This window comes from Nesoenas mayeri, assembly GCF_963082525.1.
Source record: "Nesoenas mayeri genome assembly, chromosome: 4".
NCBI lineage: Eukaryota > Metazoa > Chordata > Aves > Columbiformes > Columbidae > Nesoenas > Nesoenas mayeri.
Genome location: NC_137540.1, coordinates 28510201 through 28525754, shown reverse-complemented (window position 1 = coordinate 28525754; position 15554 = coordinate 28510201). Strand labels below are relative to the sequence as shown.

Genomic DNA, 15554 nt, shown 5'->3' with positions numbered 1-15554 from the left:
CAAATGGTAACCATTCAGAAAGACATTTTTAACAGCTCTCCAGGGAGAGCCAAACCCTTCCCAGGTTTTTACCTTATTTAAGCTGCGGGCAGCGCTGTCCTTCCCACCTGGCGTAAGGTTTCGGAGCTGCACATCGAGTAAGTTGACCAGCTGGACCATGGCGGACACCGAGTATGTGATATCTCCAGCGTACATGTGGTTTTTCGTGTGCTCTGCAAGCTCCCGGGCAATGTTGGCAGCCATCTCTCCTGACCTCATCTGCAATTGAGAAAACAGGGGAAAAAGTTGTCCCTGGCTGTTAGTGTGACATTATTCCAGTCTCTTCCACCCCCACAGCGTTAAATAAGTCAACTGCCCACAAGGAGAGAAGGAGAAGGAGAAGGAGAAGGAGAAGGAGAAGGAGAAGGAGAAGGAGAAGGAGAAGGAGAAGGAGAAGGAGAAGGAGAAGGAGAAGGAGAAGGAGAAGGAGAAGGAGAAGGAGAAGGAGAAGGAGAAGGAGAAGGAGAAAGGCAAAGAGAAAGGGAAAGGGAAAGGGAAAGGGAAAGGGAAAGGCAGGGAGAAAGGGAAAGGCAAGGAGAAGGGGAAAGGCAAGGAGAAGGGGAAGGGAAGACAATGAGGAAGAAGACAAAGAAGAAGACGACAAAGACGATGAAGAAGACAAAAACGAGAAGACCAAGATGAGAAGACGAAGATGAGAAGATGAAAAGATGAAGAAGATAAAGAAGAAGACAAGAAGGAGAAGACAAAGAAGATGAAGAAGACCACAAAGATGAAGACGATAGAGAAGGAGAAGACAACAACAAAGATTATGAAGAAAAAGGAGGAGAAAAAGACCAAGAAGGAGGAAAAGGAGAAGAGGAGGAAGAAGAAAAAGGAGAAAAAGAAGAAGAAAAGTTCCCAAGAAGGAAACTTTGACAAGGGCTTTCATAATTTGATCATGTACAGTGTTTGGATAGGGTTTGCCACCTAGGGTCACCATAGTAGCTTCAACACAACCACTTCTGATCCTCTCCTCGTAGGGCACTGCTGGTATTCAGGGGCAGCTGCTTCTCTGGCCATGCTAGGGAGGGCTTCAGCTAGCTTGTCCTGCTTCCTTATCTATGCCACTTGGAAAAAAAGCCCATGTAAATAGTCTCTCTTGTCAAGAAAGAGCAGTTTCTGATTCCAGAAGACTATTTCATAGTTGAAGAGATTATTTTTGTTCCCACTCCTGCGCAAAAAAAAAGTTCCTTGTGAAAGGAACAAAACCAGATGACATAACCCAGATGAACAAGAGAAAAACGTTCACCATTCCCATCATGTGGGTTTAATAATCAGGTGCTAATTTAACACAGCATTTGCACACATGAGATGTGCTCCTTACCACACCACTTCTGTAATGAGGCTGGTGATTCTCAGTACAATAAAGCACATTAACTTCAGAGCAAAAGGCTTAAGGTTTCAAGCAGAGGTCTGCTGGAAGGGAAAACCAAGCAGGCTGTTTGGCTGAACCTCCTATTAGAAGACTTTTATTGTTGAGTTGAGTCATAAGTCTCATGAATCACCTGTAGTGAAATTCACTGTGTGATTATTTGTATTATTTGAGAAATTCTCTCTCCCCTGTGTTTTTTCCCCCTTTCTTGCTCTCCTTTGCTCTCTCCACCTGGTGCTCCCTTCCTCTCCTGAGCCACAGGGACTGGGGACAGGGCAGCTGGTCCCACCTCCTTTTTTTTTTTTTTCGTTATATACTGCTCTGTGACCTGGAACACAGATCTATGGGGAATTTACCAGGGATAAGAAGAAGTTACATAGGACGACATTTAAATGAAGCTCCCACTTCTCTGGAAGGCTCAATGACCAACTCTGCAGGGCTTCTCATATGAAACTTACAATTGTTTTATCTACCAACAGTTAGAAATCAGATATTTCTCTTGTTGTCTCAATTTCTGGTGCTTATTATAAAAGCGAGATCCCAGGGACAGATTGCAGGCCGAGCTTCTACCTCTCTGTAAATCAATTAGCTGAGTTATAAATGAATAACTAACTTCCATCAATTTGACAGCAACAGCCCATCTGATTTAATGAAATCTAACTCAAGATGCTCATGTGCTCATCTTCAGAGAATTAAAGCATATGATGATGTAGATAAGATAAATAAAGCAGATAATGTGTTGTTCTTCCCATTAGAGCAACGATAATATATATGCAAAGATGGAATTATTTTTTCCTTGTTATACTCGAGGCTAATGCCACAGAAACCAGATCCTGCTCGCCTGAGCAGATGAAGAAAATCACATGTCAGCACGGAGTCTGAACTTTCACCTCTTCCCTTGGCCCCTAGACCTTTACAGAATGACTGCATCAAATCCCTTTACATTAAAAACAAACAAACAAACAAATATATATATATATATATATTTTCCAAATTTTCCTGCAGTTCGTTGCTAGAGCTCAACATGTACCATGATATATGGTGTTTCTGTCAGCCTTCCAGGAAAACTGCAGGGATGCAAGAGGTTTTTTAGAAAGATGTTAGAAAACAAAAAAATGTTGCCCAACATCTGATGGGCAGATGTCCTCTTGGCCCACACACCAATGCAAGCTGACATACTTGTAAATCTGAGCAATTCTAGTGCAACCAAACACACACTCCAAAATAGACAATGATTGAAGAAACACCCAGGAAAAGGCACATTAAAGCTCAAAACCTATGAACTCTCGGGACATAAAAAGATTCACCCAAATTCATCTCACACACCCAGATTTCCTGAAAACGCAGGGATGTGCTATTTCCTTGGGATGCCATGTCTGGTCAATGAAGCTACTTTCTAAACCCCTTCACCCAGAAAATGCACCTCCAAGTCACTACAACAGCGTTGATATGCATTTTCCATCCTGCCTGTGTGCATAATGCCAGGGGATTCCAAAATGATGGCCATACGACATGCTAATGCTTATTTTACCAATTCTTTTGAGCATTTTCTGCTGGAATTGAAGTGTCTCCTATGCTGTCCCACCAAATCCAGCTTCCGCTATTGGTCCCAAATGCTGGCTGAATATTCCAGACCTCAGATATATGTCTGGACTCTTAGAAAAACAGGACTGAACTATTTTTTGTTTTTAAATGCTACATAATTCTGCTCACCACTGCCCAAGAAGACGCATTACTAACTTATTCCCTTTTAAAAAGCACCTCTCTATGGCTTCCTCTTATTATTGCTGTGGGGAAGACGAGCTCCTCATGAGGTGTTTCTTCCAAAATAGATAATATTCTTGAACTCAAATACTGACATAGTCACAAAGGAACAATCCTTGGAAGTTCCTCAAGGGTCAGGCAGTCGAGAGGCAAGGAAGAAGTCACGGAAAAAATGTGCAAGTAATGGAGCTTGTAGCTGGAAGGCTCAAGAAAGAATAAAGGAAATTAAAAATAATACATGTCTTTTTGACTTGAGACTAAATTTTTTTCATTTTCCATCTTGATTATGGAAAAAACTAATTTAAAATTCAAAAAGCGTTCTGGGATAGAAGAATACATTCTGTTCAAACTAAATCTGATTTCTGGTGGTTTCAGGTGATTTTTGCTAAAATGATGACAGTCCTGCAGCATCGCTTGCTGTTCCAGCCCTACCTTCCTGCGAGGGAACCGACTGTGGAAGAGGGCAGTGGAATAAAAATGAGAGAAATGGTAGAAAAGAAGGATTTATGGAAGAAAATTAAAAAGAAACAAGAAAGAGGCTGGGAAGGGGACACACATGTGGAAACACCAGCGGCTGTAAAGGTGTCAGGGATTGGCTCAAGGAGCATGGACATGAGTCCATGAGTCCACTGTACGAGCAGAGCCCATTCTAGCTGACATAAGTAGGCCTTAGTTAGCTTGACTATTAGGCTGTGGGAAAGGGGGAAATGGAAAACTACTGACTAAGGCAGGGTCTGCATGTCTTGAAGAGATAAGAACCAGAAGATTGGGGAATGATTGGGGAATGTCTTTGAAGAGCCAGAAGACTGGGGAATGTCTTTGAGAAGAGGTAAGAGTCAGAAGAAGGAATGCAGAATGCGCATAGTTAGCTAAACCCAAGTAAGTAAGTAAAGTAAAGAGTAAGTAAATGTAACCTTTTAGTGCTAATCCTATTAGATAGAGACAAGTATGCATAATTATGGTGTTTGGTATAAATACGCGCTATCCCGGGCAATAAAGTTGAATCATGCTTTATCACTCACATTGAGTCGGCCTGCATGTTTTCCTCAGCCGCGAACTCGCATAAAGGCAAAAATATTTTCCTGCAGCCTGAGGTTTAATGATATAAAAAAGATGGTATGAAAGACTGAAGCAGCATTTTTAAAACCAGTGACATATAGATGGACAAGTCAGCTGGAAAGGCCATGGAGGTGATGTCATTTTTTGAAATCATGATATCTAAACAATGTAAACTGCATTTAAGGTCTGTTTAACAATTCACCGACCATAGCACCTGCTGCATCCAGTACATGATGGTGTCATCGGGACAAGATGATGTGCTGAGGTCCTTCACAAATTCCACCTCTCTGCCATACACATCCTAGCAGATTTACGAGAACTGGAGAAGGTACTTTGAACTCCAAGGTTTGTCTTGTCTTTGTGACTATGTCATCTTGGGGAGGACAATATGGATGGGACAGACTTTTTAGCGTGGCCTGTTGCAATAGGACAAAGGGTGATGGTTTTAAACTAAAGGAGGGGAGATTCTGGCTGGACAGGAAGAAATTTTTGACTCAGAGTGGTGAGACTCTGGCCCAGGTTGCCCAGAGAAGTGGTGGTTGCCCCATCCCTGAAGACATCCCAGGCCAGGCTGGACAGGGCTCTTAGCAACCTAATCTGGGTGAAGATGTCCCGGCTCATGGCAGGGGGTTGGACTGGATGAGCTTAGAAGGGCCCTTCAACCCAAACTATTCTGTGATTCTGTAATAGGAACATGGGTGGCTTTCGATTTACAGGTTTGAGGCTTCTCATGCATTCGGGAGGGACACAATGCTTTCTGTTCTGCTGCAAAAAAAAGTGCTCTTCTCCATCAGTTGTGAGAAGCTGAGCGTAGCGGTGCCTTCTCCTCCCAGGAAGGACTCACAACTGAAAAGCTATTTTCAGGTAAGTCACACACTGTGCAAAGCCTGGTAACGATGAAAGAAAGAGGTAAAACAAACAGGCTGAGGGGGAATGTACAACCTCATGATCTGGATTATGTGATGTATCCAAAGCTGACCTTTTTGCTTCCTTTTACTGCTTGACTCCAGAAATAACTCAGGTAGCAGTGCATAATTCAATCACGCTGGCAAGTTTATTCTCCTGCTACGTTATGAGGGAATGGCAGGCACCAACAATAAAGTTAAAGTAAATGTCAAGAGGCCAACGAATTGCTGAAGCGGACATTTGTTCTCATCTTCCATCAAGCACAATAACTCTAAGGGAAGCTAATAGAGGGTTGTAAAACCCGCATCCCATGATGCAAGCAGGCAAACACCCCATGTGTGGTCTGAGCACAGCAGGAGAAAGAAAGGAAGTGAGCAAATAATCCCTACTTCACTCTAGAGACATGAATAAAAGCACAGCATTTCCCTACCATCCTCATTGGCTTGACGAAATCCCTGTAGGGTACCCATCACCCTTCTTCCAACCCAGGAATCAAAAGCTGAAATCACAAGACATTTAGCAGATCCCCCTAGTCTCTCCACTGACTGGCAGAAGGTTCCCAAAGCTGAACACAACTAAATTCCTCCAGAAAAATAATAATAATTTAAAAAAATCCAGTCCCAATTGTGATCTCCTGGGCATTTGTGAAAACCTGGCTCTTCAATTTTAGCCTGCTTTGAAAGTACCTAACAAATTAAATAGGGCTCATTTGTTACGCAAATGCTAGCTGGCGCTTCAAACAAAATAAATCTAACCTTGATGGAGATTTCATCAGCGCAGGCTATTATTTCCTTGGCTAATGGCTAATGGCCTAGCCATCTTCACCAAGCAGTGAGAGGTCTCCCAGCTGCCTGGGTGAATTATGGCTGGAGTAAGTAATATTAACCCCTCCAGCATAAGTACGTCGGTCATAAAACAAGAGCTACACAGCTGCTAATGGCAGCAAAGGCAGATTTTATTAATCAGCTAGCCGCAGCAGATGGCAGGAGAGCTGCGCACCTTCCTGTGTGGGACAGAGGGACTGTGGGCTTTGTTGTGTCACAGCAGCCCCACGTTAATTATATTTTCCTCTGCCTTTGGAGAGGGATGGTGATAAATAAAGATGGAGTGTGATAGGGGTGATCAGCGATGTACATACGAGCAATTTGCAGATTGTTGAGCCTTGGTTAAGACAGGGAGGAGAAGGACAAAGAGTCTCAGCTGTAGGGTCACCCCATCCTGTTTACTGATGAGCAGAAGGACAGTCGGCCCACAACACTGGGACTCAAATCCAGCTAAAGTGGTGGATAAATCCCCACAAATTGCTGTAATAAGGATTCAGCCCACAGGCTCTGTAGTGTAAACATGCATCTGGTCTATGTAATGAAATCAGCTGAAAGCATCACTGGGTATTAATAACAAAAACATTCAACATATTGCTACTAAATAAGCTCCGCTTGTCTTGAACTTCTGTTGTCACATGTTAACGCACTTTTAACACTGATAAATGATGAAGTCCTACAAAACATTCATCAAGATATTTGAGGGTCAAAAGATATGCATTACTGCAGCGTTGTTTGCTATTCCATCAGTCCTTTTATGATCTGGGCAGAAGTTAAGAACAGAAAGCCAGAAACGCAATGTAAACATTCCATACTGAGCCTGTCTTTCTTTTAGTAAAGATTCTCAGCTTAGCGGTTTATCCTCTGCTTGCCTGGCCTGAGAAAATCCTTGGGGATACATGAAAGGGAAACTTTCATTTTGCTATGAATCACTATTTTCCATATGTCCATGCACCTCTTCCTCCTTTTCTTGCTAAAAACAAGACCTGTTGTTCACTCTAGTTTAATTCCACTTTTCAGTCCTTCTCCTTTGCCTTTCCCTCACTCTCTTTGCCTTAATTTCCATCAGATTTTTACAGTCTCACCTTCTCCTTGTAATTCCTGGCTCTTATGCACAGCTCACGCTTTATGTGTGATTGTGGGCCACTTTGGGTCCCCTGATGTGAAAACCACAGGGGAGTGGAGGAAGGTCAGTGCACAGACTTGGCATGGTCAATATGTAGGAAAGGTTTTACCTTCTGAGTGATGTGGTTGATCCAGGGAGAAGAGCAATTGCTGAGATCAGGTCCTTGGGGCTCCCAGATCCCATCTGGCGCAAGACACCGGAAAGTTGCCACACCTGGAAGAGGAAAGTCACTGCATTCAGTGTTATTGGATGCATTTTGCCCCTGGGACTCCATCTCACAGGCTAAATTTCACAATGACAGACACCTCACACAAAGCCTGGAAACTTATTAGTGCTCAGAACCTCAGCAAGACACTTCCACGTCATCCCAGTGTTCCAACTTCCCGTCACCTTCCTGTTTAGGAGCTGTAAGACATAGAAGACCTGTGAGGTGCAGACCCTGCAGCTCAACTTCCTAGCTGCTTTATGAAGATTTTACTGCTCCAAGTAATCATTAATTGACCATTTAGTTGGAAACATGAAGAGGTTTCAACACGACAAACGCCAAGACGTAAATTCTCGACCATCAACGGTTTTGTTGGGCAAGGCCAGCCCAGGTCCCAGCTACAAAAGACAGCAAAGTGCCTCAGGCTTTTACAAAGAGAAATGCATCTGAAATGGTGCAGCTAAAGATCTTTAAAAAAGCAAGAAAGTAGTGTAGATTAAAGACTCGGCATTCTGTAAAGTGCTCTGCCCTGCAGAGTCAGACTTTTCAGCAGAGAAGTGAGTTATAGGCCAGGCCTGACGGCAGTGCCGATTAAACTCAGGGAGTTTGCTTGTTCCTTCAAAAGTAGCCGGAAGAGTCCCACTGCTAATATACCACAGCTTTTAACAAATCACATGAACCACTCACATTAGAGATGGGAAAGGCTTATTGCCATCCCCTGTCCACAACATTTTTTTTCTTTCCTTAGCTATTTTCATCCAGTCCTTAGCTCTTGTGCTTCGAAAAGGGCTCCCTGCCTCCAGCCTTCATTTCCCCTTTTTATCTTTTCTTTCCTTTTTCACAGCTTCAGTTCAGACCATCCTTTCCCCTCTCTGGAACCACATGATACTTTTTGCACTCATTTTACCAAGCAGGGTTTGGAAAGACAGCAAAAATGCTCCCTACCTATTTTCACCACTGATGTCTTTCCACGACCCTTGTATTTTAATGTATATTTTATCAGTCTGACCTCACCAAATTCAAGAGAGTCATTCACATACACGAGTGCGAATGGCTCTCCAGGGCAATGTAGTGGAGAATTAATCGAGTCCCCTCTGCAAGCCAGATCCCTCCAGCCCTTATTTTCAGGCAATTTCTTCTCCCTTCTGATTTCTTCTTGGCAGGTTGCTTCTCAGGGCTGGACAACAAGACTAGCTTGAAAAATAAATAATTGTGGAAAACTGTGTTTGTTAAAATACAGCAAACTAAACCACATGCCAAACTCCATTATTTGTTCTATTGTGTTTTAATTTGGACAGTAAATTTCCAAAAGCAACCTTTTGGAAGATAACTACTAGTGGAGGAAGAGGAGAAGGAGCAAAATCCAATAAATAATAAACCACTTTGAAAGATTTGGCTTTGTTTCCCCCTGTCCCCAACCTCCCCCACTTTCCCTGCTGATTGCACTGTCTGCAGTTTGAAAAAATCACTCAGGCTGGTTCAGGAGTGCGATCTGGGAATATCTGTGCTGGGAAATGCTGGCCATGGCCTTTGAAATGCAAACGGTACTGCACGGAGCTTCATCAACATCTAACTTCTGTTGCTTTTCTTTTTTCTCCAAACAAGCAAAGCCTCAGTCATCAACACATCAGACCATGAGCCCAGAGGCTACAAAACCAGGGATAATGGGTACATTGTACATCACTTAGGGAGGCAGAAGCTCTTACAACGTGTCAACCTCAACCCCACAAGTTAATTAAGCTTGTGCCCTCCTTTGGCCAGAGCTCAGGATGTCAAAAATCCTGCACGACTTGCTCAGTATATTGAAGCTCTGGCCCTGGCCAACTCCACCGATGGATGCCCTGAAGCCACAGGGGCCCGTGTGCAACCTGGCTGCATGCTTGCAATGTGGCCCATGGGCAAACAGAGATACCTCACAGTGGCTGAGGGACCTGGGGCTGTTTAGCCTGGAGAAAAGGAAGTTGAGGGGAGACTTCCTCCCTCTCTACAACTACCTGAAAGGAGACTGTAGCATGGAGGGTGCAGGTCTCTTCTCCCAATTAACAAGTGATAGGATGAAAGGAAACGGTGTCAAGTTGTGCCAGGGAAGTTTAGATTGGATATTGGGAACAATTTCTTCCTCAAAAGGGTTGTCAGGCATTGGAACAGGCTGCCCAGGGCAGTGGTGGAGTCACCATCCCTGGAGGGGTTGAACAGACGTGAAGATGAGGTTGTTAGGGACATGGTTTAGTGCCAAGCTTGTGTTAATGGTTGGACTCGATGACCTTGAGGGTCTCTTCGGACCAAAATGATTCTATGATCCTTCCCCAGCTCACCTATGGAGCCCATGGGACATGGCTGCTTCGCCACTTGGCCCTGCCGGGTCCGAGACCACAGAATCTCCCGTGCTTCCACGGAGTTGCAGCTCTCCGCACCGGACGGCGGCAGCTGGGACGAGGCGGGCAGGAGGTGCGTGGTCACTTCCTCAGGGATGTCAGCCATGGGGGATGGTGTGCTGGTGCTCCTGTTCCTCCTGCCCGAAGCTGAGGTGGTGGTGGGATGGCCGGTGCTGCTGGTGGTCGCCCGTGGCATGGTGCTGCTGGGGGTGCTCCCCGGGGCCAACGCCCCTGATGTCAATACTCCTGAAATAAAGGCACAAAGAGCTGGTTAGAAAGAAGAAGGGGAAAAAGGATTCAAGTGTAAGAGGGTGAGGATGGAGTTACGGCCGATGCAAGGCTGGTTGCACAGCCACCTCACTGGGAGAAGCTGGAGCAGGCAGTGAGAGAAGCACCCAAGGGGGTCATGGTCGCTGGAGCACAAAGGCTTTTCCAAAAGCACTAGCATCTGATGAAAATAAAGCAGCACTTTATGCCCTCCCCATTTTTCTTCCTGGCATTTTAGTGTAGAAAAATCTTATTTTCCATCTTTTAGGGAACACCCAGAACAAAAGTGCTTTTTATTTTTCAGTCTTGCTGAAGACCAGCTGATTTGAAGAGAAAAACTTTTCCCATAGTGTAATTAAAAAAAACACACCACAAACCCATCCCCAAAACAGAGGGATGAACCCAGGGCTATTCTCCAGAGCAAGCCCCACCAGCCCGGCTGAATCCTCCAGAGCTTCAACCTCAACAGGCTCTTTCATTTAAAACCTGTGATGGGCAGCTAAGCAGCAAGAGGTGGGGAACCCGGTTTAGAAACGTATTGTCCCATCCTACATCCTGCAATAGCTGTGTGAAGTACCGCATCGGGTGAATATTGAGGGAAGTTCACCTTCTTTTGGCTTGTATTTATTACAGAGCAAGGTATCCGCTTAGATCAGAACTTCATGCAGATTTCTTTATGGCTTGACCTGAAATCTCAGGTGGGGAAACTGAGGCAGGCTGCCCCCAATTGCTCCTCCATCACCCTGACATGTACTGGTCTTGAAGAAACCTGAGGTTTTTTTGTGATTTAAGTAATTTAAGCAATTCTCCTGCCCCAGTGTAATAAATAAAGTGACAGCTGAAGCATCTGCTTGCTCTGGTTTTGGGTAATTTTACCCCAAGTCTGAGACATTCTCTCCTCAAACTTTAAAGCCCCCAGCATCATAAACATAATTTTCTGAAGGATCAGTATTTTAGTTCAAGAAAACGTTCCATTTAAAAATCCCAGCTCTACTGTCCATCAAAAAAACAGATTATCTTCTCCTGCAGCCTCCATAAAGATGAGCAACAGTGCAAAAGGCACTAAACCACCTGAGCACCAGGACACTGATCTAAAATAATCTGAAAATATTCAATGAGTCAATCCAGTAAAGAGCTCCAGCATACGTGACCACATGCCACCAGCACCCAGTTTCACAAGCCCTGCTGGTCCATTTCGCTCGCACAACTATGTGCTTGAAACCAAAATTAATTGGTAAGAAGGGAAAGAACAAGACATCAGGATCATTTACATATAAATGATTCTCAAATCCAAGCAAAAATCACGAAGAGACTGCAACTTGTGCAAAATTACCTCAATCCTACAGCCCAGGACAGAGATCAAACCTCCAGATTAACTCAGGCTGCCAATAAACTGTGAAATTTTAACTTGGGGAAAAGCAGCATTGAGGCATTGCTTTAACAGAAGGATTTAATTTAACTAATTAATTTAATTTAATAACAAAATCTTTGCTCGCAGTAACCTTTGAAAACCATCAACACTATTGCAACTAGAAATGCAGAATATAATCTTGATTATTTTACTTTTACTGCTTATTTTCACCAGGTGTTGCCATATCCAGAGTTTACAGAGCTTTGGGGTAAGACTCAGTTTTTACGTCTAGGTTTGTTTCTTCTTTCTTTTATTTCCCAACCTTTACCAAGAGCTCATTCCCTTGGAGGGGAATTTTCCTTGGTGGAAGAAAAATCATAGGAAGGATTTGCTCATAGGACAAATAAATAAGTGGGGTTTTTTTGTTAAAGCAGCTTTGATTGCAAGTGAGACTACTTGTGATTGCTACCAAGCTACCTTTTCTCTTTTTTTTTTTCCTTTTGGCACCTAAGTATTCGTAGAATAATAGAATATTTTGGGTTGGAAGGGACCTTCAAAGCTCATCTAGTCCAAACCTCTGCCATGAGCAGGGATATCTTCAATTAGATTCAGAATATATATTCAGAATATGACCCACTGTACTCAGTAATTAGTTTTGCCCTTTTCATATCTGGCAACTGCATCCTTGGCTTACAGCATTCCTTTTTATCATTTCTTCTTATTCTACTGAAAGATGGTGCAAGCTGTATTTACATAGCAAATAAGAAGGTTTATGCACATCCTGAAAGCAGCAGCACAAAAAACCCCCAAACCTAATACAGTTAGAGGATTATATCACAGCTGTTTTTCAATTCCCTGTCAATTAAACGCATGTCATGGGAATTAGTTTCCTACAGGCATTTTCAAAGGCATTTCAGAATATTTTCTGAAATAGAAAGAAATAATTATTACTTGAAAATAAGTATTTTCCCATTTTCTCTGGCTTTTTTTGGGGGGGTGGCTTTTCACCAATTCTCTGTAAAGTGGCAGAAAAGGACGACTGATGTCAAGGAGCTCCCAGGTCAAGCCCTGCAAACCTGGTGCTATCCCAAAGAGCAGCAAGAGCAGGGATCCATCAACACAGTTGGCCACACGTGGCCTGGAAAATCACTTAACATGCTTTTTTCACCTCTGAATCTCAGTTTGAACATTTAACATCAACCTAAATGACAAAGAATGAGAGCTGAAAGGTGCAAAACCATCACGACAGGCTCAAGTCCAGGGAACTTGCTCCAACTCTTCCTTTCTCAATGCACCACAACTCCTGGGAAGACAATTAATACATTCAAAACAGCCACCATACAGGACAAAAAATATGTCCAACGGGCAAAAGAGATGTCTATCAAAGCCCTTTTTGAATAAAAACTTGACACTTCTGACAACAATCAACTGTTCATTAGGCATTCCGGATTGCTACGGAAAGGTCGTTTTGTTAAAAATGTTCAAGCTATTATCACAAACTTCTATGCTTTGCCTGAAAAAATAAGAACCCAAACAGCAGCCTGGGTGTTTTTTTGTGAAATATCAACTTTTATGCTTTTGTAGGGTTTTTATGTATGCATGTGTGTGAGTGCTTAATGCCTTCTCTGTCTCCCAACAGCTCTTAGTGTCAGGTCCCCATTTCAGTTGTCATTTGAGTAAAAGAAGCTATTTTTTTTCTTTTTCCTTTTCTAAGAATTACTGGATCCTGCTTAAAACGTGTAACTTCAGAGGCATCTCACAACATTTTAACTGGTATTGGCACAGGGTTACAGCCCATCGGCCTGGTAAACAGGAAAAGATTATACAAGAGCTGATCTAATAGACAGTAGATCCAGATTTATTATAAACGGACTAATTTAACAGGCTTGAGAGTTCAGTTCAAGAGCTATTTTTAGGCAATCTAGATTTGAATCTCTCCAGTTCTCCAAAACACTGTCAGATGTGGCTGCAGAAGTCGTAAAAAGACTATTTATGCCCCAGTGTTTTCTGACCTACCCAATCAAGTCCTTCCAAGAGCCAAAGGCAGTTGGCTTATACCGCTCTCCGAAGTGTTCCTTTGATTGCAAGCTGCAAACACAACTTTAATAGGAGAAAACTATCACCTTCGAATAGTCTCCATTCATCTGCGTGTGTAATATCTCCAATATAGATGTTAGTCAGCAAGATGGCCAATTGCATTCAGATAAATACCTTGGCCTCTTTTAAACATATCATAATCTGCTCGTGAAATGGCTGGACAGTTGCTTTCCAATTTGTGAAATGGTTCAAACACCATAAATAAAAAAAAGAAATTGGACGGCTTTCAAAAGGACAGATTAGACTTTTTGATTCTCAGTCATTCGTGACTTCCAAGCTACACCCCTGTGAGCTCTGTATTAATATCTGCAACATGATTGTGCGATGCTGTTATCTCAAGGAAGAGAGCACAAAACTGCCAAACCCAAGGAGAAAACGCACTGGAACCGCCGGATGGCAGAAAGTACCAACTTTCATCTGGTCAGCTGAAATAAAAGAGAGGAAAGGGAATAAACCATAAAAATATTAAAGGTGGAGTTAGGGCTACTTATATTCCTTTGTCTCTAACCCATTTTAGCTTGGACTTCATTACCACCAGTGGTTTGCTTTCTGCCCCTGAAGTGATAGGTGGAAGGGAGGGAACAAGCCCATGCTAAACAGAAAAAAAAAAAAAAAAAATCTTTCTCCAAAGCCAATCCTAAGCAGCTGACGAAACTCCATTGTGACAATATCAATATTCAGCTACTTTAAGAAATAAAGCAGTTTATCTGACAAACCATAAACTGCTGTTTAGCTCCTTTCCAAAACTCTTTATTACTTCTGTAGAAACGTCAATATTTTGTAAAGCTCAATTCTAATAGCTGTATTCATGTCGGTGCTGGGATCTTCCTAAATAATGCTTAACTACAGGACCAGCATTTAAATGTGTTTTATAGATATCTGATGTTCTGTGGAGAGCTTTAACAATGAGAAAGCCATTAATACTATGAAAAACACATTTGCTTCAGCGAAGGGGATTTATGGCAAATAAACAAACTGTGCAATATAGAGGGTGTTTTAGTGGGTAACACTTTCAAGGATCACTCATTTTCATACCAGCCTCCAATACTTTGGGACACAGGTAACTTGGTACCACTTCACATCTAGTGTAAGCATCCCACATCTGCATCCCAGGAAGTTATTTTTTTGTTGCGGGAGGACACTGGGTTGATGATAAAATGACCATACATAAGCCTAAGGTGGAAAAATCTTAGGGATTTTCCATAATGTACTCTTGGTCTGGAAGCCTAAAGTGTACCTGATGCATTTGGGCTACCAACAAAGGCATTGTGGATCCCCACCAGCATCAGTAAAATCCAAAGAAATTGGAAAATGGTAAAGAAAAGCAGATGGGATGACATAGAAATGAAAAAAGGAAATAATATCCTTTAGAGATTTTTAAGGTGTGCAGTCTCCTATATAATATAATAGATACATCTATAAAATTAAGTACCTGATGTCACTGCAAAGCATAAATGTATTACTTTGAACAAAAGAACCTGCCTCTCATATGGAAAAAGAAATTATACTCAACATGTGAAAAAAAATTGAGAGGAGAGATGAAAGTCTGACCTGGTACAATGCACATTATCTTAAAAATATAGCTACTGTCTAGCTGAATGTGAATGTATCTTCACATGACTGCAAGACGCAAAAGCATAGCGAAAAAATAGCGGAAAAAATCCTCAAGCCATTTGTATCAGGTTCTGAAACACAGCAGAGTGCCTTATATATCAACAGATATTATTGTAAGTACAGGATAAAACTGCTGGCACAATGCAGGGCTAAAGAGCTTGCATGCAACCTAAACCTCATTTTACAGCTCTCCCAGGTAACATAGAATAAATACCCCAGTCTACAGCAAATATTATTTTTCCCCTCTCTTCAGCATCAAATATGTTGAAATATTTTTGTTTTTTAAATATTTTCCACGGGGCCATTTAGTGCATGTATTGGGACCTGGAATGTGATTAGCCTGGAGGCTTCCACATCACATGCATGCAGCAAGAAGTCTCATCAATTTACAAAGAAGCAGCATATTAGTTTTTCCAGTCATTGCAGTGCTTTACAGGTAGCAAAAACCTTGAAATCCCTACATATTTTACATTATCCAGCCAGAACTCTCACTTTATAATAATGCTAACCCAAAATCTAGCTCGCTTGCATCATCAAAAGCAACTCTTCTTCCATTAT

At 42.4% G+C, this 15554-nt stretch overlaps 1 protein-coding gene across 17 annotated transcripts in view; it reads right to left on the bottom strand.

The window, feature by feature from the left end:
* ADGRL3 (adhesion G protein-coupled receptor L3) overlaps positions 1-15554 on the bottom strand; it is a gene marked incomplete at its 3' end in the record, with an annotated part of 226145 nt that overhangs the window by 63661 nt on the left and 146930 nt on the right. For 9 of the 17 annotated variants that reach the window (XM_080343264.1, XM_080343265.1, XM_080343267.1 and 6 more), the window contains 3 exons: positions 9608-9913; positions 7197-7300; positions 73-258 (listed from right to left, as the gene is read on the bottom strand). In XM_080343264.1, coding sequence (XP_080199390.1) covers positions 73-258; positions 7197-7300; positions 9608-9913 — 596 coding nt within the window. The remainder of the gene's footprint in view (positions 1-72; positions 259-7196; positions 7301-9607; positions 9914-15554) is intronic. The other 8 variants (XM_080343254.1, XM_080343266.1, XM_080343263.1 and 5 more) reach the window with 1 other exon arrangement.